The sequence below is a fragment of the Hylobates moloch genome, unplaced genomic scaffold, assembly GCF_009828535.3.
Source record: "Hylobates moloch isolate HMO894 unplaced genomic scaffold, HMol_V3 SCAFFOLD_8, whole genome shotgun sequence".
NCBI lineage: Eukaryota > Metazoa > Chordata > Mammalia > Primates > Hylobatidae > Hylobates > Hylobates moloch.
In genome coordinates this window covers 61,546,594-61,574,301 of record NW_026652283.1, presented here as the reverse complement: position 1 = coordinate 61,574,301, position 27,708 = coordinate 61,546,594, and the positions used below count along the sequence as shown (strand labels likewise).

Genomic DNA, 27,708 nt, shown 5'->3' with positions numbered 1-27,708 from the left:
CCACAATGCATCAAAGAGAAAAATGAGACTTTGTTAGGAAAAATATTGATCAACATTGTTATCTCTTGAGCAACAAGCAAATTATAATAATTGAATACCCCATGGTATCTCACGAGTTTTCAGTATTCTGCAAAAACATTTATAGTCCATGGGTGAGGAGTCTTTTTAACTTGGACAAATCTATGCACTACTGTCCTGTCTTCGGACTGAGTTCTTGGTGGCATAGTCATTCTGTCACTCCTCTGTTGGCTGGCACAGTGGTACTTCCCATGTGGTCTACGCAGGTTTTTGGTGCGGAAGTGTCAGAGAAATGTTCCATTCATTGCCAGGAGAGTAGTGTAGCACTGAGAGAGGACAAATAAATATCAGTTTCTCAATAGGAGAAAAGACAACAATTAGGAGTATAAAATATGGCAAATACAATAATAGAGAACACACATGGAATGTTATATGAGTATAAGAAGAGGGTGGTCAAAACTAGGAATCTTTGTTCTAGTGAAGCATAAGTACTCTCTGCAACAGAATATTCTGTTAGTGTGTCATAGAACCTGTTTGTAATCTGATTATTTGATAGCTTGAGAAAGATTGTCATGTTTCAGAATGTTAGAGCAAGCTAGTGAAGAATTTAACAAATATCACATATTTAAAAAATTAATTTGGTGCCATTAGTGCATATTTAAAAAACATATATGGTGCCATTAATGGCTTTTTCATACATTAATATTTCTCTTTATTACTTTATTCTTATTTCTTATTTATTTATTTATTTATTTTGAGACAGAGTTTCGCGCTTGTCACCAGGCTGGAGTGCAATGGCGTGATCTCGGCTCACTGCAACCTCTGCCTCCTGGGTTCAAGTGATTCTCCTGTCTCAGCCTCCCAAGTAGCTGGGATTACAGGCACCCACCACCACACCCAGCTAATTTTTGTATTTTTAGTAGAGACGAGTTTTCACCATGTTGGCCAGGTGGTCTCGAACTCCTGACCTCAGGTGATCCACCCACCTCAGCCTCCCAAAGTGCTGGGATTACAGGTGTGAGCCACCACACCCTGCCTTTATTCTTATTCTTATTCTATTGTAATCTCTTTTAAGTTCTACCACTTTTGAAAATTTTTCATCAGTTCATATCTCCTAGGAGCAGAATCTATGCTTGTTTGTTTGGTTTTTTTTTTGTATTCTTTTGAAGTATATTGGATTGCCACAGTACATTTATATGTTTAAGGTTTGTATGAATCAAATCAGAGATACTGGTTTAGGTTAGTAAAACTTCATCTAACAAACTATATGATGCTAAGCAAAATACTGTAAGTTAATTTGAAATAAATCTTTGAAGCATTAAAACCGTGTTTTTATTCCCCTCTGGTTAATTTTTACACAATAGTCTAGGTAGGCCCAGCATGTTGGGGTTTTATTCATTATGGATCTTCGGCAGTCAATGTTAATTAAGCAACGTCTGTATGTACACCAGTGTAATAACTGTTACATGTAAACACAAAAGAATGATGACATAATCTTTACCCTCAAGGAACTTCCAATCTGTGCTTGAAGAGGCAAGCTAAACATAAATAAAGATTGCCATGCTAGATAGCCTATGACAAAAATTGTGGAAAATTTGAGAGTTATAGAAGAAAAAGGTCTATGACGTGCTGTAATCAGGAGGTGGCATTTGAAATAAACTTCAAGGCCAAAAGAACCTGCCTTCTTTCAGAGAAGGCATTCCTGGCAAATAGAAGACAACACAAAGGCAGAGATAGAAATAAACATAGCAATCAGTCTAGACTTTGTAAAGATTTAGTAGTCAAAAGCAATGTCTGTCAGTTAAGAATTTCATATAGTTTTCTTCATAGAATTTTTACTTAATTATCATATATATGTGATTATCAAACATCTTAATCAACACCTGGCTTTGGTTATCAGATATTTTCAAATCAATTCAATAATATTTATAATATACACTGTATAAATTTTTATGCCTAGCATCATGCTAGACATTATAATATATAGAAACAAGAAGGATTCATGGTCTTATCTTTGAAGATGTTGTTGCTTTAATAGAAGAAAAGGTATGAACAAATACAATAATTAAAGGTGTCATCAAACCAAGGCCACTCAAATAATTCAAGTTATGAAACTCCCTATGTATAAATTGCCAAGTGAATAAAGGCCTCCCAGTCCTTTGCATATGCAGGAGCTATTCCCCCACACACCTGATCCTCTGCTCATACCCACTGTATCTCCTTCTAGTGCCTAAGTTATACTGATGGTGCTCTGCCAGCTAGAGACCATCACTGGGCACTTGCCAAGCCCATACCTATCTCTCATTGACTGTCTGGTTTCCTTTCAAGGTCAGCGAGCACATACTGTAGTCATCCCGTAATTCCCACCCTCTACCACCTTGGTTCCTCTGCCTTTTACTACTCATTGTTCAGTTATTTCCACCTCATACCCCTTTCACAAAAAGATGCACCCTCTTTGGGCCTGATCTGTTTCTTCCGTTTCTTCTAACTCTTGCCAAGTGAGTTCAGGGAAAGAACACTACACTAGTGCTCTCATGTTTCCTCTCTCTTTGAACAAAAATATCTCTGTCATCCTGGATGCCTCCCGTAGAAATATTGCTGGCGACCCTCCTGTACTGAGGAAAGGAAAGATACTATGTTTAAATATGAAGAAAAGAATGATATTGAATCAGTGACCTCAGCCTCTGAAGCCTTTGAATGTATGCAGAAGTTCTTTTCTGAATGTCTATTAAAAAATCTTTCTCTAGAAGTTTACAAGTGCTTCCTTCAAAATGTCTACTCTAGATAAAATGTTTAAAATATCAAATTTCATTTCTTATTTATTACAAAAACATGCTATAAGTTTTTGTTTTTCTCCATAACATAGAATATTATCTGTTAGTCTGTCGTGAAACCTGTTTCTAATCTGATTATTTATTAGCTTGAGAAAGATTGTTATCTTTCAGAATGTTAGAGCAAGCCAGGGAAGAATTATAACAAATATCACATATTTTAAAAATAAATTAAAACAACTTAAACAACTATATTGTGTAAGCTTATATAAACTGCTTAAACAATATATAAGCTACTTAAACAAGAGAGTTGACTGAACATTCTGAATTCCAAATGAGCAACGTTCACATAAATTTTCAAATGTAATGCATTTATAAATTGAAGCTGTCTCATATAGTTTGAAATGAATAGAATAAATAATACCTATTATATGAATATAAGGGAGAGAGATGGGAGGTGACAGAAACAGACAAATGGTTACAAGTTTGAGAAAATCTTTTGCACAGAAAGTAGAACTTGAACTGGACTCTGAATACTAAACATTGCTATGTTAGGGAACTGTTGAAGGAATATCTCAAGTTGGGAAAAGATGTATTTGGAAAATATGTATTTGGTTGAAACAGAAACTTCTTATGGAGGAGAAAAGGAGACATTGACAAATCAGGATTGAGCCAATTTGTGTTTTTAAACCTCTTCACATTAAAGAGGTTAGTGGATTTTCTTCCGTAAATAATGGAAAGCTATTGAAAGTTTTGAAGGATTGCAATGAATTTGACAAATCGTTTTCAAAAATCATCTTCTCTGGTGATGTTAGAGAAATTGGAAGGCAAGAGACTAGATAGGAGACCATTTGTGATCACATGCTTGTGAGATGTCAGGGGCCTGGAATAATGTTGTGAGAATGTCAAAGGAGGGGAACTAGGACAAACTCTTCAAACACGGTGTGACAAAGTCTTTAGGTAATAAAGGAGGCAAGAAAAGATGATAGGTCAGAAATGATAGTGAGGTTTCAGATGGGGTGACAGAACGAAGGATAAACCTGATAGCAGAAACAGGGAGATCAGAAGAGAAAACTGTTCGATGGATGAGAGGAAGGAAAGAGTTAAGTACATGGGGTATTTAGTGCTATCAGTTGAAATTTAATGGAACTATATATGTCATTTAAAATTGTCTGACAGCCAGCTTCAAAACAGTAAGAAAAAATAGGTAAAATTATGTTTAATAATCCTTTGTTTACCCCCAATATATTCAAAATGTTATTTCAACATATAATCAATAAAAAAGTATTACCAATATAGTTTACATTCTCTTTTTAAGTTTTTGAGATCTGGTGTCTATGTTGCATTTCTAGCTAATCCCAGTTGAGCTACTTTTCAAGTGCTCAGTAACTGCCTGTGGCTAGTGGCTACCATATTGGACAGCACATTATTAGACAGTCATAGAACTGACAAAAATGATTTAGCACATTTTTTAATTAAGATGATGCTAAGACTGTATTTTGAAAATTATAATTCTGTATATTATTTCTCCCTATTTCTTTTGTTTATTTTAGCTATTTTGGATTCACGATATTCTTTTAGCAGAACATCATTCTTTCCCCAAAGCACCAAGACTTTTTAGAAATATCCATGATATACTGTTTTATTGCCTAGAATTGCTGCTGTCTCATTTAATTCTCTGACTTACAACTTTAATAAATAAATGTCTGAATACATTTTCTTTTTCCTTTGTCAGTCTTCAAAGTTTTGATTATGAAATAATTTAGCAATGTGTCCTCAAAAACCTGGGATAAATGACATTTAGTACTTTGGATATGAGGACCATTTTTCATGTTCCCCAGGCTGTATATGTGTGTGTATTTCTCCCGTGTTTAATATCTGACATAAACTTGCTGGAGTTTTGGTCTTCACGATATGCTAAAGAATGCAGTATAAAAGAGAGCCTACTTCTATAGAAAACAAGCCAAGGACATTGTGTTCCATCTTTACAATGAAATTCAGATTTCCCGTTAAAAGGCAAATCTATCATTTCAAAAGGTTGAATAGGATGGTAGTTTAAAAGAATCCAGCTGCTTAAATTTAGGGCACTGAAAAACATTCAATAAAAAAAATGTCCCCTGGGTCTCAAGCATTTTCATTTGATTATGTATTGGATAGATTTTCATTAGGCCTAGAATTTTGCCTCTTAGAATTCTGTCCTAAAATAGTTTGACAACTGTTTTGAGAAAGCTGGACTCAACTATGATATCTCATTTACGATTAAATTATGTATTTGCTGTTTAGAATATTCTTGTGTTTGATAATATATTCTTAACTTCTGTTGTAGAAATATTGGACTAATCTTGCAGTGCTTTACTTTTTCATGTTTATTGTTGAGCCTGTCCCACTCCTATTTAGTTTCCTTTATGTTTCTTCTTTTCTTTGGAGACATTGTCAGAACAGTTATTTTGTTCTCTAAGCAGCTTCCTTCAGTGTTTTCAGGAACCTGTTCACACGACTTTATTTTTGTAGCCAAGTAGAATGCCACCTTTTTGCTATTCTAATGTGCTCTGCCCAACTTTTTTCTGATTAATTTAGGAGTAGGAAGTGGAAAGGTGGGTGATACTCCCTACAATACAACATGTTACCCACAAACTGACTAGGGAGCACAGAAGAGCTCTATGCTATGCAGCTGAGCTACAAATTCTCAAGGAAGTAGTCTATATGCTGTAGGAGCAAAGGGACTTATGTCAGACATATTTGTATGATGCACGTATTTCCCATGGGCATTAATAGTCGTTTATTAAAAGTTATGAGTAAGTCTCCATTCTCTCCAGCTCTGGCCTTTAGCCCTGCTCTCTTTCAGGGGTAACACCAGAGATGTAGCCTGGGACCATACAGAGGACCATGGTTAACAAGGGCAGCACTTGTTATACCCTTGGTAATAGGTATTTACTAGGTTTCTTAAACTGAGTATTTGGCTCTCTCCTACTGGTTGTTAGGCATTTTTACATATAAATAATATTGCCCCTGGGCCAGTCCCTAAAAGTAAATGTTTCCAATAATTTTTTGGCATCCGATGTTTTACTAACACTAATTTGGTCACATTTGCAGACCTCACCTCTCCAATGTTCATATTCTTCCTAAACATATTTTTCCCCAAAAAGCTCAACAATTTTATGGAATAATTCTTTTTTGGAATTCATATTTTATTCTAGACCCAAATGAGCAAGTACTTTTTATGCTTTATCATAGTTTATGGGGGGTATTTCGTACTGGGGTCCTGTGCTTCCACTCCCCTGCCAACACTGGCTATCAAAACTGCTTAGGCTGCAAATAAAACAAGAAATGAAATCCATCTGGCATTTCTCATTGAATTAGGACCAGAACATTTTTGTTAAATATTAACAGATGGCTAAAGTCTTAATATCAAACTAACATTTAAAAACATCTAAAAGGACCCACATAGGGGGAAAGGATGGAGGACCATGTGTTTTCTCCATCTCAGAGCCCTTCCTGTACACTTCCCCCGCCATTTTTCCAACCCACACGTTGAGAATCACTGGGGCCTCCTATCTCTAACAACTTTTATTCCTTAATAGCTGGTATCAAAATAGCATGTGATGATATTATCAAGATAGTGTAATCAAGTGTTAGCCAACTCAGGTGATGTGTTGCCATTGGCATGCCTGAAGATCTTTTATTAAAGTCAATTTCCTGTCTTTCCCCTCTCCTCTCCTCTCCTCTCCTCTCCTCTCCTCTCCTCTCCTCTCCTCTCCCTCTTTTCTGTCTGTCATAATAGGAAAAAGAAAAGAAGTACATGCTTCCTTTGGACAACCTGAAAGTTCGAGATGTGGAAAAGAGCTTTATGTCTAGCAAGCACATCTTTGCACTCTTTAATACAGAGCAAAGGTAAGAAATTGAAACAGTTCCTGTCTTCAGATTTTTTTCCTTGAAGTTCTACATGATTCAGAGATCATATTTGAAAATAGTTCCTTTGGTCACACCTTGAAATTTGTCTGCTCTTCAGTTTTCCTTTCATTTATTTTGTATTTTTAAATTCCACCATGGGTTATGGCTTCAAAATATAAAAACTCAGACTAAAAAAGATCTTCAAGTGTTAACTAATTATTTCTTGCTTTTCCACCTGGCATGAAAATAATTCTTCATCCATTTTTTTTTTCTTTTTGAGATGGGATCTCGCTTTGTCATCCAGACTGGAAACAGTGCTGTGATTATGATTCACTGCAGCCTCAAACACCTGGGCTCAAGCAATACTCCTACCTCAGCCCTCTAGAGTAGCTGGGACTACTGGGTGCATGCTACTGTGTCTGGATAATGTTTTAAAAATTGTTTTGTATGTAGTTGACCTCAAATTACCTGGGTGCAGGAGATTCTCCTGCCTTGGCCTCCCAAAGTGCTGGGATTACAGGCATGAGCCACTGCACCCAGTCTGTCCATTCTTAAAGCTACATTCTATTACCTTAAAGTCTTTCTTGTCCCAATATATTGTTTACATACTTACAAACTACTCTACGATAATTTTTAAAGTATCTGTCTAACATGAACGGGTATCACTTAAGCTCTTCTTGAAGAGCAGACAAATTTCATATACTCTGACTAACTTCAGTGAATAGAATTATTCAGTTAAGGTGAATAAAAATGTGTAGTATTTTACAGTTTTTCGAAGTGCTGTCTACATTCATTGTCATTGGTTTTTGTAACAACTGCCTTTGAGGTCAAAAGGATACAGTTACAAATAAGAAAGTATAGGCTCAGGGATGTTCACTCACTTTCTTAAGGTCATAAAACTAGTGCATGGGGGAGCTGGAACTTGTATTAGGACTTCCTCTAAGTATACTTTTCCTTCCACTCATTTTCCACTGTGTGCTTATTTTGTTCTGCTGTTCATGTGCAGTATCAAAACTGTATTTTGAGCTGATCATCACAGAGTGCCATGATCTTCACTGAAACTTAGCAGTAAAGTTAAATAAGCAAATGGAGAGGTAAGAGAGGATGGAGTAGAGAAGTGTAAAAGGGGTACAACTAGGAAAGGATAATAAAGGAGAGTTTTTCCAAATGAAAATTTTATAGGAAAAAGCTAATTAATTTGTGTGAGTCAGTTATTAAGACAGTGAGTCATTAGGTAACAGGATCTAATTTTAACCCATTTTTCGAGGCTGCCTTTTATCTTTATTTAGCAATAAATGAAGTTACTTGATTAGGTTCAATGACTGGCCCAGAGTCAATCACACAGTAAATTAAAATAGCAAAAGAAGACGTCTTCTTACATTCCCAGTCAGTTGCTCAGAGTGACTCATAATACAAAAATTCTTAGTAAAACCACAAAGCAAGCCATTTAAAGAATCGACAGGAAAGAAAATTAAATACAACTAACTCCCCTACCAAATATTCAAATGGGATTTTTGAAGACAGTATTATTTGAGAGCAGCTTATGAAAACACACTGAAAATAATAAAGAATAAAAAGGTTTTCTAGAGAGAATAGTAGTGAGTCTGCCACACTGCAGCCAAGCTCAGTACTAGTTTACATGCCTTCATCAGAGCAGCAGAGAATCAGGAGATTCTAAAGCAATCATCAGAGGTGTGCTCAGCCTTCTTGCCTAGATGCAGAGTGGAACAGGTGACTGTCAAACAGGAAGTCAAACAAAATTGAATCCGTGGTCAACCTGAAAATTTCAGGTTATAAAAAAGCTGGGTGTAAGGTAAAAACAAGGCTATGGTAGACTATCATTTTTCATAAAATACAACTGTGGATTTTAAAGACAGCAAAAGTCACCGAAATAAGGAAACTTTGGATTTTGAAAACTCTAGATATTTTGGAATCTTGGAGTTCTAAAAAGGTATTGAATTCTGCTGCCACTTCTCAGTGACCTCAGTGAGTATATAGATGTACCCACATTGGCCATTGTCTTCTCCTTTGAAATGCTAATTCCTTTAAATCATTTTTGTGCTGGCAAGGACCTCCAGTACAATGTTGACTACAAGCTGGAATCCTTGTCTTGTTTCTCATTTTAAGGATAACTTAAGGATGATTTAAAAAATTGTATAGTGAAATACCTTTTGATAGATGTCTGATATCAGGTGAAGATTTCTTGTGTTTCTAGTTACTAAGGTTTCTGTTTTCATTTTTAAATCATGCTTAGGAGTTGAATTTTATCAACCTCTCCACCTGGAAGACTGTATGATTCTTCTTCTTTAATCTGTTCATGTGGTGAAATATACTAATAGACCTTCTAATGTGAAACCATCCTTTGTCTCCTGGGATTAAACTTAGGTCACAATGTGCTATTCTTTATTATGAGTTCTTGGCTTAAGTTTTGCTAGTATTTTAGCAAATGCTAAAATGAGTTAGATTGGCCCATACATTTCCTTTTTATATTATTTCTGCCTGGTTTTAGTATCAAGGTTCTGTTAGCTTCGTAAATTGAGGTGAGAATAAGTCCTCGTTGTTCTTTGGAACCCTTCATAAAAGATAGGGATTAACTATTAACTGACTGTTTGGTGGAAGTAACCTGTAGAATCATCTGGCCCTAGAAAGTATTTTTGGTAAGTGGGCTTTTAACTAATGATTGAATATATTTAATGATTTCAGATTTATTTAGGTTTTCTGTTTGTTCCATGGATCCGTTTGAATAATTGTATTTTTTCTAGAAAATTGTTCATTCTGTTTTGCTTTAAATATATTGCACCAACTATTTCTTAATATTTTATTTTTCTAAGTCTCTGTTGTATCTGAAATTTGACTGATTTTTATTTCTAATATTAATCCTTATCTTTTTTTATGATCACTCTTGCTAGAGTTTTGTCTCTTTTCAGAGAACCAGCTTGTGGCACTCTTGAACATCTATTGTGTATATTTTTTCTATTCTAATAATTTCTGTTCTCTTAATTATTTCCTTCTTTGTATTTTCTTGTGTTTACATTTTGGGTCTTTTCAAACTTCTTAATTTAGATGTGTAGCTCATCAATTTTTATCCTTTCCTTTTCTTATATATCTGCATATAAATCTATAGATTTCTCTCCAGGTAGTGTTTAGCTGCCTACTACAATTTTTGAAATTTAACAATTTTATTACCATTCAGTTCTGTTTCCTATTCATCATGTTTTTTCTTTGAGCTATTTAAAAGTGTGTTTTACATTTTAGAATGCTGAGAATCTTATTGTTTTATATCATTGATTTGTAACTTAATTGTATTGTGACCAAATAATATGGTCTAGTATATGGTGTTAATAAATATTTCACATATACGTGAGAAGAATATGCATTTACTAGCTTGGAAGTGTAGGTTCCATGAGAGCTGATTGGATTATGCTTGTTAATTGTATTTTGCAATATCTATAGTCATTATCTTTTCTTCATCTCAAATAATTCCAACATTCAACAAGTATATATTAGGCAGCTGTTATGTGCCAGATACTGTTCTATGCTTAAAATACACCTGTGAATCAAATAGACAAAGACAATTAAACATTTTAGATACTGTCTAGAAAGGGGAATAGGCAGGGAGACAAATAAAAACTCACAAAGAATCTTATTTTATCAGATGAGCATTAAAAAGGTCGCTTTGTGATTGTGAGCTTGAATAAGCCTGCCAATTTTTGCTTAAGGCCAATCTATGTTATTAGATTCATACAAATTTAGTGTTGTATTTTCCTGGTGACTTAAAAAAATAATTTTGTGACAGCCCTCTTTATTCCTAATAATGCACTTTGCCTTAAAATTTATTTTGTCTCATGTTGATATAGCTACACTAACTTTTTGGTTAATATTTTATTGATACATAATATTTATACATATTTATGGAGTACATGTGATATTCTATTACATGCATAGCATATGTAATTATCAAATCAGAGTATTTAGGATATTCACCGTCGCAAGTGTATATCATTTATGTGTTGAGAACATTCGAAGTCCTCACTTCTAGCTATTTTGAAATATACAATATATTGTTGCTAACTATAGTCACCATACTCTAGTATTGAACATTAGAATTTATTCCTTCTAACTATATGTTTGTACCCATTACCCAACCTTTCTTCATCCTCTCTCCCCAACCCCCACCAACACACACACACACACACACATTATTTCCACCCTCTGGTATATATCATTCTACTAACTACCTCCGTGAGATAAACTTTTTAAACTCCTATTTATGAGCAAGTACATCCAATATTTATCTTCCTGTATTTGGCTTACTTCACTTAACATAGTGATTCCCACTTCTATCCATGTTGCTGCAAATGACATGATTTTATTCTCTTTTTATGGCAAATAGTATTCCATTGTGTAAATATACCACCTTTTCTTTATCTATTCATTCATTTAGAACATTTAGGTTGATTCCATATCTTTGCTATTGTGAATAGTACTACAATAGACATGGGGTGCATGTGTCTCTTTGATACACTGATTTCCTTTTCTTTGACTGAATACCCAGTAATGAAGTAGTTCTAGTTTTAGTATTTTTAGAAATTGCCATACTGTTTTCCATAATAGCTGTGCTAATTTACATTCTCAACAACAGTATATGTTCCCTTTTCTCTACCTCCTCACCACCATCAACAGATTAAATCTCATTACTCATTATTGGTTGGTTCAGGTTTTTTATTTCTTTCTGATTCAATCTTGGTAGGTTGTATTGTCAGGAATGTATCCATTTCTTCTAGGTTTTCTAGTTTGTTAGTGCATAGTTTTTTATAATAAGCTCTGATCTTTTGTATTTCTGTATTAGTTGTAATATCTTTTTTATTTCTGATTTTGTTTATTTAAGTCTTCTGTCTTCCTGATTAGTCTTACGAGCGTCTTATTGATTTTATTTATCTTTTTAAAAATGCAACTTTTCATTTTGATCTTTTGTATTGTCTTTTTCATCTCCATTTCATTTAGTTCCACTCTTATCTTTATTATTTATTTCCTTCTATTAATTCTGGGTTTTGTTTGTTCTTACATCTCTAGTTCCTTGAGATCCATCATTGTATTGTTTATTTAAAATCTTTCTATTTCTTTTGATGTAGGCATTTATTGCTATAAACCTCCATCAGCACTGTTTTTGCTTTAGTTCATAGGTTTTGATACATTGTGTTTTGATTTCTGTTTTTTTCAAGAAATTTTTAAATTTTCTCCTTAATTTTTCTCTTGACTCAATGGTGATTCAGGAGCATGTTTTTCACTTTCCTTGTAGTTGTACTGTTTCCAAAATGTCTCTTGTTATTGATTTCTGTTTTTATTCCATTGTTGGCTGAAAAGATACTTGATATGATTTTGATTTTTAAAAATGTTTTGAGATTTGTTTTGTGTCCTACTATATGGTCTACCCTAGACATGTTCTGTGTGCTGATTAAGAATAATGTTTATTCTTTAGCTGTTGGATGAAATGTTCTGTAAATGTCTGTTAGGTCTATTTGGTCTAATATGCAGTGTAAATCCAGTGTTTCTTTGTTAATTTTCAGTCTAGATGATCTGTCTTATTCTGAGAGTGGAGTGTAGAAGTCCCAACTATTCCTGTATTAGAGTCTTTCTCTTCAGGTCTAGTAATATGTGCTTTATATATCTGGGTGCTCTGGTGTTGGGAGCACACATGTTTACAACCATTATATCCTCTTGATGAATTGACACCTCTTTCATTATATAATAATTTTGTCACTTTTTGTTACTTAAAGTCTGTTTTATCTGATGTAAGTATAGCTACTCCTACTCACTTCTGAGCACCATTTACATGGAACATCTTTTTCCATTCCTTCATTTTCAGTTTATATATGTCTTTATAGGTGAGAATTTCTTGTAAGCAGCATATAGTTAGATCATTTCTAAAAATTCATTCATCCAGTCTATATCTTTTAAGTGCAAAGTTTAATCTGTTTACATTCAAGGTTATTATTGACATGTGAGGGCTTCTTATCATTTTATTACTTCATTCCTTATTGTTTTGTATATCCTTTTTTCCTTTCTTTTTCTCTCATAATTTATCTTCGTGGTTTGATGGCATTCTGTAGTGGTTACATTTAAGATTTTTCCCTTCCTTGTTTCTGTGTTTACTCCACTAGTGATTTTTATATTTGCATGTGTTTTCATAACGGTAGTTATTATTCTTTTGCTTTTGGGTGTAGGTCTCCCTTAAGTATTTCTTATAGGGCTGGTCTAGTGGTGATGTATCTGTTAGCTTTTGCTCATCTGTGAAAGACGTTATATCTCTTTCATTTAGGAAGGATAATTTTGCTGGGCATAATATTTTTGGCTAGCACATTTTTTCTTTTGGCATTGTGAAGATATCATCCCATTCTCTCCTGTCTTGTTAGGGTTCTGATGAGAAATCTGCTGTTAGTCTGATGGGGTTCCTTTATATAGGTGGCTAGATACTTTTCTCTTGCTGTTTTTAATTTTTTTCTCTTTGTCTTTGATTTTTGATAGTTTGACTATAATATGCCATGAAGAAGACCTTTTCAAATTGTATTTATTTGGGGATCTTTGACTATATCTGAATGTCTAAATATTTTGCTAAGTTTTGAAGTTTTTAACCTATTATTTTATTAAATGGGTTTTCTAATTCTTTCATTTTTTTCTTTGTTTCTTGGGACATCAAAAATTTGAATATTTGGATGCTTTATGATGCCCCATATGTCTTGAAGGTTTTAATCTTTTTGTTGTTATTTTTATTTTTGTGTGACTGGGTTATTTCAAAAGATCTATATTCAAGTTCTGAGATTCTTTCTCCTGTTGCTCTGTCTTACTGTTGAAGCTTTTGAGCGTATTTTGTATATTATTCAATGAATTCTTCAGTTCTAAAATTTCTGCTTTTTAAAAAATTATATCTCTTTGGTAAATTTCTCAGTCATATCCTCAATTGTTTTTCTGATTTCTTTGTATCGTTTTTCAGAATCTTCTTGTATCTCTCTGAGCTTCTTTAGTGATAGTATTTTTATTTTTTCCCTAGGATTTCATGAATTTCCCCTCCCTCCCTCCCTTTCTTCCTTCCTCTCCTTCCTTCCTTCCTTCCTTCTTTTGAGACAGGGCTTCACTCTGTCACCCATGCTGGTGTGCAGTGATTTGATCATAGCAGCCTCCTACCACTGGGCTTAAGTGATTCTCCCAACTCAGCCTCCTGCGTAGTTAGGACTATAGGCACATGCCACGATGTCTGACTAGTACATTTCTTTTTATTGGGATCTGTTGCTGGATAATTACTGTGTTCCTTTCAAGGTGTCAAATATTCTTGCTTTTTCATGTTTCCTGTGTTCTTACATTGATATCTACACATCTGGTATAACTGTTGCTTCTTCTAATTTTTTTGAAATTGCTTTTGAAAAGGAGAACTCTTTTCTGACATGTATCTATGGTATTGGTTGGGTAGGGTACTTTGCTTTTGAATCTGACTGTGCGTAGTGGTGTAGTCTCTGTATGACTTCTTCATTTGTAGACAGCATCAGTGGTGTCTGAGACTACCTTGGTGGCTTAGAATGCAGTTGTTATTAGTAGAGGCTATGATAAAGTTTTGCTGAGTACTATAACACTAGGTGGGCCAGTCTTTAGGCCCCAGGCCAGTGTGCGCTGGTGCTGGTGTTGGTAGGTCCAGGAAGGCCAATTCTTGTGCCTCCAGGTTGCTTTCTCAGGTGCTGGTAATGGCATCAGTGGGTCTGGCAAGTGAACAGGTTCTTAAGCCCCTGGGCAGTGGGTGTGTCATGGGTAATGGCAGTAGCAATGGTGGAACAACCATCTGGGACCCAAGTGGTCCACACCTGTGGTAGCAGTGGCTGCAAGAGGTTGGGTGAGCTGGCCCACAGACTTTCAGGTGGTGTGTACGGTTGGGTGCCAGCTGTGGTGGTAGTGCAAGTTGAATATGGCTGGTCTCAGACCCTGGGAGAAGTGCTTAGGCGCCACAGGTGGTCAACTGGGCTGGGTGATCTTCAGGCCCCTGGAAAGTACATGCAGGTGATGCTCAGGCCCCTGGAAGGTGTGTATAAGTGATGCCCATGTCCCTGGATGGTATGCTTGGGTAAAGGGGGAGGGAGTGGAGCTGAGCCAGGTGGACTTGCTCTCACACCCTTCAGTGGTACTGGCTATGGTAGGCAGAGGTAGGGTGATCCCCAGACCACTGGAAAAATGCTTAGGTGAGAGCAGAAATGGCTATCTGTAGCCCTTCTACTGGGAAGCCTATGGTTGCTTTCCCTGGGTGGAGCCATAAGCTGGGGGCTGGGAACATGGGCTTCATTTGTGTCTTGGCTCCACAGCAGCTTGCAGCAGTGGTGGTTGTGGGCAGTGGCATTTGTCCTTGGGGGCATATGAAAATATGCAGTTACCCCTCTGCAGAGGGCCACAGGTAGGTAGGATGGGCATGGTATCACTGTCTGTGGCTCCTGCCTTAGCCCTGGCAATGGAGCAGAATGCAGCTTGGCGGGGTGGGGGCTGTGCTCTCAAAATGGTGTATGCAGCAGTGCCTTCATGTGGTCTCCAGATAGCTCTCTATGTTAGTCTCAGAATTCATAAGGATTGAGGTGTTCTTTCATGGCTAGGACTGTAGGAATCTCCAGCAGAAATGTGGTCTACTGGGGGTCTCTCATTCACCCTTTCCCCACATTAAGGAGCCACTCCAGACTCTCAGCTGATCCAACTGAACTGTGTCCCTCTCTTTTCTTGCTTTTGGTGCTTTCTGTCACTTCTCTGTTGAATTCCAGTGTTCTCTCTTAGATTATCTACTCAAAGTATGATTATCCACTCACTATTTTGGTTCTTTTCCATGCGAGAGGCAAATACCGGATTCATCTAGGCAGCCATCTTGAAGCACCCTCTTTGTATTTGACCATGCCATGATATACTTGCGTGTCATTTTTGTTTGCTAGTGGATAAACTTTTTTTAGTCCATCTTTTCACTGAGGATGTGACCTTTGGAGGTTCCTGGATTCACCCAAGATCTTATTATTATTATTTTTTGTGGACATTAAAATCCAAACCTTTTGGTTATTGAAATTGATGCCATCCAGTGACAAAAGTGAGAAAAGTTGTATTTCCTCTTTTGGAGGGAGAAAGCAATTGAGAATTCTTTTATTTTGGAGTTTTGGCATGTAAAATAATGTCTTTCATATGTCTTATAGGAAATAGTTTTTATTCTCTTCCTGCAGTTTTGGCTGAAATGAAGTGGCCTTTCATTATCAATAGATTGTAGAAACAAGAAACTACATTCCTGATTTCTGCTAGGGGTGAGGACTGTGATAATAGTGAACTTAGAAGGTCAACTTGGGATTCCGTGTGTATACACACATGAAAGTTTTACAAACTGATTAGAGAGAAATAGCAATAATTTATTCTCTCAACAACTATTTATTCTGTTATCCATTCCAAAGCATCAAAGTAACAAAGTATCTGTTATCCATTCCAAAGTATCCATTCCAAAGTATCAATTGGAATGAAATTCCAATTTATTCTGTTATGCATTCCAAAGTATCAATGAAATTTATTATCCATCCTGAATGTCAGTATTGGTACTGTGTATTGGTCTGTTCTCATGCTGCTAATAAAGACATATCTGAGACTGGATAATTTATAAAGAAAAAGAGGTTTCATGGACTCGTAGTTCCACATGGCTGGGGAGGCCTCACAATCACAGCAGAAGGCAAAAGACATGTCTTACATGGTGGCAGGCAAGAGAGTATGTGCAGGGGAACTTCCCTTTATAAAATCATCAGATCTTGTGAGACTTATTCACTATTATGAGAACAGCATGGGAAAAACCAGTCTCCATGATTAAATTACCTCCCAGTTCGTCCCTCCCATGACGTGGGATTTATGGGAGCTACAATTCAAGATGAGATTTGGGTGGGGACACAGCCAAATCATATCATACTCCAAATAAAATATAAGATGTTTTCTTGTTTTGAGAACATTTGCAATCACTAGTGAGCGTCATACAGTTATTTTTCATTGAACTTAAAACGGAAGGACTATGTTAGAAAAGAAGAAAATGAAGTTTAGTTGTGAGATTATTATACATGAAATCAATGAGTTATAGTGTGTAAGGTAACATCTAACTAGATTACAGGATAGGGTATTCCACTGCAGTTCTGAAGTGTCAGAATAGCAGACAGCATAGTATTTAGCCACAGCAAAAGAGTTAGCATCATAGAAGGTGACTTTCATTAGGTCATGGCATAAATTTATTTAGAGGACACAGAAAAAGACTACTTCAAATGGGAAATAGTATTAGTCAAAGCCAATAGCAAGCAATGTTTTAATCTGTTGCTAGTCCCTTCTGAATGAGAAGAAGCTAATTTCAAAGGCAAGATGAGCCCTAGTGACAAAAATAAAAACATTCCTTTGTGTTTCCATAGAATTTATTGAACTGGACTTACCCACGTCAGTTTATGTATTTTAATACTCTGTGTTGTGGTAAAATCATGCATCTTTCAAAAGCCCATATGCTTAGTATAATTCTATCAACTATTCTAAAATTACATTCTTTTCATCACTTATATTGATTCTGAGGTTATGTTCCTAATTTGTTTTCTCTTCTGAGACAAGACCTTATAAGAAAATAAGTGTTCTTGTTCCTTGCCTTAAGATGAGGTTATGCTTGGTTAATTTAGAATAGATTTTCTAAATGCCTCCATTACTTTGTAATTTTTATCCCTGTCCTCCACATCAGTGTTTTGGATCAATTTGTTTATCCATTCAGCAGACCTATATGAGATGCATCGACTTGGAGCTGAGTTTCTGTTTGAACACCAATGCAAGTTTAAAATATCATGGCTTTCCGGGGGTTTCCAGGACCTTATAGATAATCTTGTCAGTCTTTCTTACCTCACAGGTTAAGGAGCTAATATCTATAACAGTTAAATGCCTTCCTAATGTCACAAAAACAGTTAATGAGAGAACCAGAACTACAACCCAGGTCTAATGTCTCCTAACTCAAGGCTGTTTCTGATACTGTAGTTTAGAGATTAACTATGGAACAGGAATTCTGCCTAAGGCTTTAACTGGAATTGCTCCTAAAAGATCAGCAATGAAGAGATTTCTAACTTATTGTATAGGGATTTCAGTTTACTGTAAGATCATACAAATTTCCATGGAATGCTTTTAGTCTCATTTTTAAAGCCCTGCATGGAACTGACCAGTGCTCCTGCTACAGTTCCTGACAAACTTTTAGCCATGGCTATTTGTATGGCCACATTATTCCTAAGAGCTCATTCAGCTGCTATTTCAGCTTTCCACTATATAAACTTTAAAAGAGTTACTCTGTAGTCCCCCATCATCAGGTGTGTGGGAATTAATACATTTAACATCCTTTAAAAAAAAAAAAAAGGCTTCGGTGTCCTGGTGAATTAATATAATCTTTACAAGCCGGGTGACCAGATTTTTGAGCCATTTTAAACAGTGTTTCAGTGCTAAGATTTATAAATGGAAGGATTTGTTGCTAGTTGCAGTGAGTTCAGCACTTGAGGAGAGCGAATTTCACACTCAGACTGATTTAGCCTACATAAACTCCAGGTAAGAATACCCATTCCTGAGCCCTCCTCTGGCTCTTTCAAGATGGCATCGTAGATATCTGGGGAGACTAACATTGTGACACTCTGTTCTCACATTAATTGCTTCACCTAATCATAAATTAAAAGTTACATTTTAGTTAACAGACTCCTGAAGTTCACTGTGGCATGGTCTAAACTAAGGATTCAAATGCTCCTCCAGGTTTTTGTTCTATTTGATTTTGTTAGAAATGCCATGTTTTCTCTGGTAGAAGTATGTCTAGATAATGGCCTCACTGTGCTTCTCTCGGCTCTCCCCAGGCAGGCCTTCAGTTTTAAGGTCATGCTAAGGCCCATTTGGTTCAAGGTATGTCAGCTTTGGTAGCCAACAGAGACCTGTTTCTGTCCAGGGCTTTGTAGGGCAGACACATGGTGTTTTCTGAGCACTCCTTGGGGTTGTAGAGCCTTGTTTTCTTTTAAAATAAGGCATTCTTTCTACTTTGTCGCTTCAATTCAGGATATGGTTTATCAATATTACCAAGTGTTCCAATTCACCTCCTCCCCCTTTTCCTATAGAAAGTGATTTTAGGATGTTTCACTACTCCACTTAGTCCCCAGCATACTGCTGACACTCAATAAATGTCAAGCAATGCCGTAATATAGATAGTGTGTGCTCTTTAGGCATTCTGAAAGAATGACCCTTTATTTGCATTGTTGAGTGGTGGTATATTTTTCCACTTGTTAGCTGGAAAGAAATTACAGTCAGGTTGTTCATTTGTATACCTCTATGGCTACATTTCTATACTAAGACATGCTCAGAGTTTAAATTTGTTTGAAAAAGTGTTTAAATGAATATTCTGGGTGGTATACAATGCTTTGTCTAAAAGATCATGTCTCAATTGGATATAGTTAAGTGTCGGATCTACATTAAAAAAGGAACAATTACTCTTCCCTAAATAGGGATGGCAGAGACTCATATTTATGAGAATTTCAGTAAGGTAAAAAGCATGTAATATTCTGGACTCGGGAATGAAATACTGTGTAAGGAACACAATTTAATTAAGCTTCTTTGTACAACATAAACAAGACACCTGGATAAATTATTTTATTTCATTTTTATCCCACTTTTGTCAAAACAATGTTTAAGACATTACTTCTTGCCTCACAAAATACTAAGTGAGAATTGCTTGTCTTCTAAATACTCTGATTCAGGAAGGTTTTTATTTGTCAGATGATTCAGTCAGTAATCAGTCCCAACCCCAGTAGAGAAATGAAATGTATGTTATCCTACTTTCCCCCTTGGAGTGCGGGTGGGTCATCTTTCCAGTAGAGGTGTGTGTAATACCCTCTAACTATGAGTATCTGGTGGAGGGAAAAAATAAATCAGTTTGAGAGTAGAAACACTTTATCATTCTCAATTGACCTAGAGTTCATTGTACTGTTTCTGTAACTTCACGTGTGATATAAAAATTTGGTTTTCCCCATGCTTTATCTTCAGTCAGAAAAAAAATCCCACTAGATATGAGACCAATTGACACCTGATATATTGTTGTCCAGAGGTGAACACAAGTGAACTGGTGGCACTCAGGCATGAGTAGTGTTACTATGGGGATCACCTGAACAATGAGTTTAAGAAATGGAGTGTGTTAAGTGAACATTTTAATACCTTATTCTTCCTTCTGGTTTTAACACAATTATAAATTAATTAAAATGTAACAATTCTATAACTTCTCTGCTGTGAGACTGCTTTCCATGAGGGAGAGGCTGTTTTTCTTATTCATTGCTGTATCCCCAGGACCTAACACAGTGCCTGGCATTTTTGTGAGCTCAATAGCATGAGGGAATGAATGCATGGGTGTAAAACTTCCCCCCTCTGTTATACGGAGAAGATAGAAATAATGGCAATTGCTAATATAAAGCATTCTTAAAGTAAGTAAGCTTTAGAAGCCTAGAACTTCAAATGCAAGTGGGATGAAAATGGAAATACAGATTCAAACTCTCAGAGGAAATAGTTGGAGGAAAAAAGGAAATATTTCATTTAGAAAGTAATAACCTCGGTAATATACAAACTGTATAAATGAGTGCTGTTTGAACTAAATAGAATTCTATGACATTGTCCTTTAAGAAAAAAAAAGCATAGATGTTTTATTGTAAATTGTCTTAACATTGTTCTCATAATCTTAACATTTATTATTCAAAAATGCTTTGTAGTTACCTACACTAAGCACTCTAAATCTTTATTTCTTCAATTCTAGCAAAGTATTGACAAATTTCAGGTTTTCTTTTTTTTTTTTTTGGAGATGGAGTCTCACTCTGTCACCCAGGCTAGAGTGCAGTGGTATGATCTCTGCTCACTGCAAGCTCCGCCTCCCAGGTTCATGCCATTCTCCTGCCTCAGCCTCCCAAGTAGCTGGGACTACAGGCGCCCACCACCACGCCCGGCTAATTTTTTGTATTTTTAGTAGAGACGGGGTTTCACCATGTTAGCCAGGATGGTCTCGATCTCCTGACCTCGTGATCTGCCCACCTTGGCCTCCCAAGTGCTGGAATTACAGACATGAGCCACTGTGCCCGGCCAGGTTTTCTATTAGTTTTAAAAGTTAAGCAGGAGGAGAGCCAGAAGACAATTTCAAATCTCTGTTCATAAGTTTTCACTTCTTTTTTCTGCTAGAACTATTAAGTTCACAGGGCTCAGACAGAGACTTGAGGACTCTTACAGTTATTGATTGTGACTTCACAAGATGAGGGTAATGTTTATTTGTCATTATAAATCTGGAAAGATAAACCCTGTGCTTTCCCTTTTAAGGGGCTGGATAGGAATACGTGTTCAGCAAGTCAGTAAAAAAAAAAAAAAGAACATTGTATATTTTGAAAGCTCATTCCAAGTCCAAATCTTGGAAACAGAGACCTCTGTTTTTGTGTTTGTTCTTTTCCTTTGTTCTAGTCCCTCATTGCAAAGATATTTGTTGTCATATGGTTCTGATCCTGCTTGTTACAAGTTTCCCAATTCTCAATACTGCATCTTTTTCCTTTAAGAGTGTCCCTCTAGTTGTGAAATAGCATCATTAGGAAATCCTAGGTACACCAGAGAGGAGGGGGAAAATATTTTTAAAGGGAGCCTGGAGAGGGATGGATTGGAGAACCAAAATTCTTGGCCCATTTGGTTTATTTGATTCACCAATCACACCCAGACAGAAATCAAATATAATTTGGTAATGTTTTTATGAACTAAGTCTGTGACAATTGATTTCACAGCTAATATATATTCTCATGAAAGACAACATAATTTCTTGAGTATGAAATGCCTATGACTTAAAGCAATCAATTTAAATTCTTTATTGTTTTTCAAATGAAACTCTGAAATGAAATAGGAGTATGATGCCCTACTTGGATGATTGTTGCTACCCTTTTTGAGGGAGAAAAATAGCAAGTTAGTGCTTTTCAACGTCTTTAAATGTCATTAAAAGATTTTGGAGGAATTCTTCATGCTTAAAACACCTGTGTGAAGTCTAGATTCATTTTTCTAGGGGAATCAGGCATCGTACTTTTCAGGAGCCTTTGCGTATTTCAAACAAAGAGATTGATAGGATAGAATCAGCAACTTCAGTTGCTTTCTTCCGAAGGATTCAGTTTCTTTCTTCCCAAGGATTTAAACTGGAGTTGTAACCGAAGCCATTAGTAGTGCCAGCAAGGATTTTGGTCAAAGTGTTTGAGGCATTCATGTTCAGGTTTCTGTCCAAAGACTGTGTTGATGAATGAGCCCAACGCGACTATGTAAAGTTCAAGAACAAAAAGAAATTATGTCCTTCACAGCAAGTTTACTTTTCTTCTAGGATTTCAGAACAAATACATTGCCCTCTCTCCACCTATTTTCCGGAACAAGTATTTGCTTCCCCCACTACCCTCTTCAGACAAACATTGCAGCTTGGGACAGAAGTGTGCCTCCATTTGGGAGCCATAGAACAACCCCAGCTGCTGTTCATTAACGATAGGGGACCCAATCGCTAGTTGTAAACATGCTACAGAAAAAATGTGATCAATTCTAAGAGACATGCTTTAAATGAGACACTGTAGTGGTAAGCTGTAAGAGAAAGTCTGGTAGATCACTAGTCTACCTAAAAGAGATTGATCACTATTCTACCTAAAAGAGATTGATACAAATAATTGCTAGCCTTTGTTAAAAAATTAGCTTTTCTTTTTGAAAGCTATTAGTCATTCTAAAGAACTGGATTCAAGATATTGTCTGTCTTGTTTCAGGCTTTTATTTCAAAGAAGAAGTTTATATTTTGGTTACTTATGTTAAGGATGAAATTAAAGTGAGTTGTGTGCTGCAGCTTCATTTTAGCCAGTGTGGTGGTGATTTTGTGAATTTGTGATAGCGTGGGACCCCCAGGCTGAAGCCAGTAGTAAGACAGCAAATGTTCAGGTATTTCAGTCAACAATCTAGGGAGCAGAGCTCTTCAGAAATGAATAAGCAGGATTGTGAAAATGTCCCTAGCTGGGCCTAGCCTGAAGGAAATGTCTAAATACCAATATATCTTTGGCCGTCTTAGAGGCCTCCCAAGAACAAAAATAAAGGAAACTAAGGGCATGTTTTATTGACTATTGGAATAATAAGGTTTTTAGCGATGACATGTAGAATATAGTAAGAAAAAAACTTACGTCAAATAGTAGAATAAACATAAAAAGTCCAAAGAGGACTGTTCTTCAAGTCTATTGCTGTTTCAATTCAGTTAGAGTTGAATAATGGCATCTCTGGCAGCCGTAAGTGTTTTCCATTATTAGCAGTGTTACCATATACTATCCTGACATTACTAAAGTAATAACACCTTGCCTAGGAGTTCTTGAATTTGAAAAAAAAAAAAAAAGCCTTTAAGCCAAATAGCACTTGTAACTATGATGCTAAATGAAGATAATTGAGCTACCTCAATCATGCACTCAAGATATTAATGATAAACCTGTCTTTTAAAAATAACAATTTACAAATAAGAATCTTTGTGTGACTTAACATTGCATGTCTAATATATTTTCAGTTTTCTTTAGTTGACTTATGGTGACATCAACTTACCCATAAAGAATGTCTTCAGTAACTATACCTGCTGAAAGAAAATACTGTGAAGGTTTGAATTATATTCCTTACACATATATTATTCTGCTTCAACTTGCTGCATTCAAAGGGGAACTATTTACTGGCATGTGTAATCAATTTTAATTAACACACAGCCTCAGCAAAGGGAACGGTCATGGTACAAGCCTTAGTAGAAAACGTCACTCTCTGCAGCTGACTCTGAGCAGATGCATAGTTTCATGAAGAAAATATTTGCAACGTCTAACTGTAGTGAGTTTTTCTCCTTTCTTTCTTTTCTAATTTTGAAACTGCCTGTGTTTATTACTTAGAATCTAAAAAAAAAAAGTACTGTGCGTATAAAGGAACAGTTTCAAAAAATGCAGTTGCAGAGAGTGGTTTTGACTATTCAAACAAGTAACTGCCTTTGCTCTCAGTGTGTGTTAAATCCACACCTCACTAAAATCTTTTATAGGTAAGAGTATGAGTGATGTGTGTTATACTACCAGATATTAGCCTAAACTCTTTTTAATATTATAAAGTGATTTTGCTTCAGAAAATAGATAAGTTGCTCTATCATCAGTGTACTAAGGTAGTTAAAATATTTCTTCATTTTAATTAGATTGTGGATTTAAAATAAATTGGCTACATAAGGTCTGCACCAATGGCTCTCCAAGGAGAGTGAAAAGGAGTCCTCCTTAAAAATTGTTGAAGACCCCAAAGAGCTTTTGTTTATGTGGACTGTGTGTGGATTGTATCAGGAATATTGTGAGTTGGTTGACTTCACATTGTTGTTTGAAACTGGCCATAGTGCGAGTATTTATACCAGAAAACTAGCAAATGCTAAAAATCATAGCTTCTCCTTTCTCTAGAAAGCCTGTTGATAAGCTTTTATCAACACCACCAATTATATTTATTGTTAGAAATTAAAAATGAGAAGTTTTAAAATATTAATTTATCTAAAACTAACCGTAATAAACCCATTTTAACATAAATTGTATGTTTTACTTTAAAAATTATTGAGAAGAGTGGCATCTTTTTTACAATTTTGCAAATCTTCTTAATGTGTAGTTTAACAGAAGACAGCTGGATACCCATAGCTGCTTCTGCTTTCAATCTGTTACAATATGTTGTTTTGGTTGAAATCAATGAAGAAAACCTGGCCTCACAGAGATGTGTAGTTAGAAAATGGAAGAGTATTTTAATAGCCTTTTAAAATTGTGGATCTTCTTCTTTGATATTCCACCAAAACTCAACAAGTAATCGTTTCTTAAAAGTTAGTTGCAATGAGGGATCTGAAATCATATCAATGAGCTTTCTGTATTCTGCTACACTGATTCATTGGTCTATCATGCACTTTAAATGGATCTTTTACTTATGAATGATTTTGTAGCATCATACATTTGTCATTTGGAAAATATTGGTTCACTGATTTACACAGATCTTTCAAATGTTTATACATTTCATTCTACAATGCTTAAGAATTACATTCATTAATATCCACCAGTCTTATCAGAAAAAGGGAAGGTGTCAAGCCCATGGTGATAGATATGAGTTTTCCAAAATTCTAACACAAAAATTTATCATTGGCCACAAATAGTGTCAGTTGTTTTCCTTTAAGTGACAGGCTTATTTTGTTTATTTTTGAGAAAATATCTGCCAAAAACTGAAGTTTTAGTAACGATAGATTGTTAGCCAGTTTTTCAAGTAAAAACGGAATCCCATGAAAAACAGCAGCTGCTTCACCTTACAGCTGCTTTGCTTGAGACAAGCACTTCAGGATACAGCAGAAATGCTTGTGTGTACTTCTTATTTTGTGACATGGAATATTAAAATTTAATCTCTAGAAAATATTCGTTTATACTATAATTAATACATAATTATTACCTAGAATATATGAATCTAAATTAAAATTTAATCTTTGGATATAATAGAATTGATATTTTTAACTGCTTCATCAGGATATCTTTAAGTGAAACTTGCTTTTTTTTAAAACTGTGACGACATAGCAGTGAAGGCTACAATGACCATCAGTCAGTACCTCATTGTGATGTTGCCTTGGCTTAATGCTAGGGCACCCACCCTTGCCTTTGCACCATCAGTGCAATGTTAATATATTTGTTGCTTTATAAACCATGAAATTAAAGTGATTCTACACTTTGACTATTTCAGTAATACCTGTGTTCGTTGATAAGAACTCATTTAAATGAATATCTTTGAGGATTAGTTAGTACTGATACCAGACAAATAGAATCAAAACAAGTGTCATTCTTTAGATTTGTCCATTTTAGGGCAAAAGTATAATTCTGCAGATTAGAGTTCTAAACTCATGTTTCATAGCAGCAACTAAATATTTAATTAGACAAATTAACTCTGTCATTTTAAAATTATAGTCATTTCTTTTTCCTGACTTTTGTTATCCAGTAGACATTCAGCAATGTCAACTGTACAAAAGCTTTTAGCCTCTCAGCTAGTGTGCACTTCTCCAGCTAATGCAGAACAATGATTTATCCTATAAAATGCTTCAAGGACTTTTTCACTTCTAGTTTGAAAAGCCCTAACAAACAATATTGGGCTTACAAAGAACATACCTATGTCTAAAATATTTTATTCTTTTTTCTTTAAATGTTCAATGATTCATCTCAAAATGAGGCTGTAACTTAAGTGGCATTAAAATGCTGTTCAAGTGTTCAATTGCAAAAGACAATAGGTAAATTATATACATATATTAAAAAATAAGAGAAAGATAGCTTTATTCGTATTTTTAATTTTTTGTTATTTATAGTTTTGTCCTGTTCCTTTGCATTAGATGCCTTCCTTCTAGGAGTCAGAGCACTAACTCTGACATGTCAGTCTTACCTTCTTCAATATCTTTAGATGTAGCTGTTGCAGCTAGGATTGAGAAAGTTTCTCTTCAAATCTCCCGTTTTTAAGCCAATGAGCCATCCTTAAACATAAGGAAAATACATTTTCTTTTATTTTAGAATTCCTAAATCCTAAAATAATACATTTTAGATAAAAATTTTAAAAATACAAGTTTTGTAAATTAAAGCATTGCAAAACAAGACAAAAAGATACACTTACTTCTTGTTGTGTCTGTACATAGGCCCAAAGGAAACTTTAGGATGTCAAAATCACAATGTATTGGATGATAATGAGGTTAACTAAGATTATAGCAAGTATAAACAGAAATAGTTATTAAGAGTGTGGTAGAAGTAGTGAGAACAAATGAGTTAATCTCAGAAAATGCACATACTCTCTCTCAAATTTCTAGTACACAACTTTACTTTCCATTAATTGCCTGGTAATAACATCATCACATTATGTCCCTTTTTGATAAACTTCTCTGCATATTCATAACAGAATGAAAGTGAAAAAAGCAAACTAGTATTATGACAATGGTTTTGATCTGGAGAAACATCTGAAAGGATCTTGGGGAACTCCTGAAAGAGTCCTGTGGACCCCAGTAGTCCCCAGACAATGCTTTGAGGAATGGCAGTTAGGCAATTGTGAAATGGCAGTTAGGCAGTACGTGATACAATGATTTAGTGGTGTCACATCAGCTTAAGCTGTATTTTCATGCGATGGGGGGTGTGCATATTGCATAAGTAAGTCTGTTGGATGTTTCTCTTACTTGTGAAGAATCAATATTACATTGATTGCCAAATTTCATTTTTCTTTTTTTTTTTCTCACCAAGGACTACAAGTTTTATTTTCTATAGCACACCCTATGCACTATTAACATTCTTTTTTATTATTATAATTATAATTTAGGTTTTAGGGTACATGTGCACAATGTGTAGGTTTGTTATATATGTATCCATGTGCCGTGTTGGTTTGCTGCACCCATTAACTCATCATTTAGCATTAGGTATATCTCCTAATGCTGCCCCTCCCCCTCCCCCCAACCCACAACAGTCCCCAGAGTGTGATGTTCCCCTTCCTGTGTCCATGAGTTCTCATTGTTCAATTCCCACCTATGAGTGAGAACATGCAGTGTTTGGTTTTTTGTCCTTGCAATAGTTTACTGAGAATGATGGTTTCCAGTTTCATCCATGTCCCTACAAAGGACATGAACTCATCATTTTTTATGGCTGCATAGTATTCCATGGTGTATATGTGCCACATTTTCTTAATCCAGTCTATCATTGTTGGACATTTGGGTTGGTTCCAAGTCTTTCTATTGTGAATAGTGCCACAACAAACATACGTGTGCATGTGTCTTTATAGCGGCATGATTTATAGTCCTTTGGGTATATACCCAGTAATGGGATGGCTGGGTCAAATGCTATTTCTAGTTCTAGATCCCTGAGGAATTGCCACACTGACTTCCACAATGGTTGAACTAGTTTACAGTCCCACCAACTGTATAAAAGTGTTCCTATTTCTCCACATC

General features: G+C 35.6%; 1 protein-coding gene and 1 long non-coding RNA gene across 8 annotated transcripts in view; one reads left to right on the top strand and one right to left on the bottom strand.

Moving 5' to 3' along the window:
* On the bottom strand, positions 1-27,010 carry LOC131384112 (uncharacterized). Its single transcript, XR_009214644.1, has 3 exons — positions 26,397-27,010; positions 26,172-26,259; positions 1-344 (listed from the first exon to the last, which is right to left on the bottom strand). It is a non-coding gene; the product is annotated as an uncharacterized LOC131384112 (long non-coding RNA).
* The window catches only part of DNM3 (dynamin 3), a 604,830-nt gene that overhangs the window by 421,843 nt on the left and 155,279 nt on the right, over positions 1-27,708 (top strand). For all 7 annotated transcript variants that reach the window (XM_032160976.2, XM_032160975.2, XM_032160971.2 and 4 more), the window contains one exon: positions 6,571-6,680. In XM_032160976.2, the coding sequence (XP_032016867.1) occupies positions 6,571-6,680 (110 nt within the window). The remainder of the gene's footprint in view (positions 1-6,570; positions 6,681-27,708) is intronic.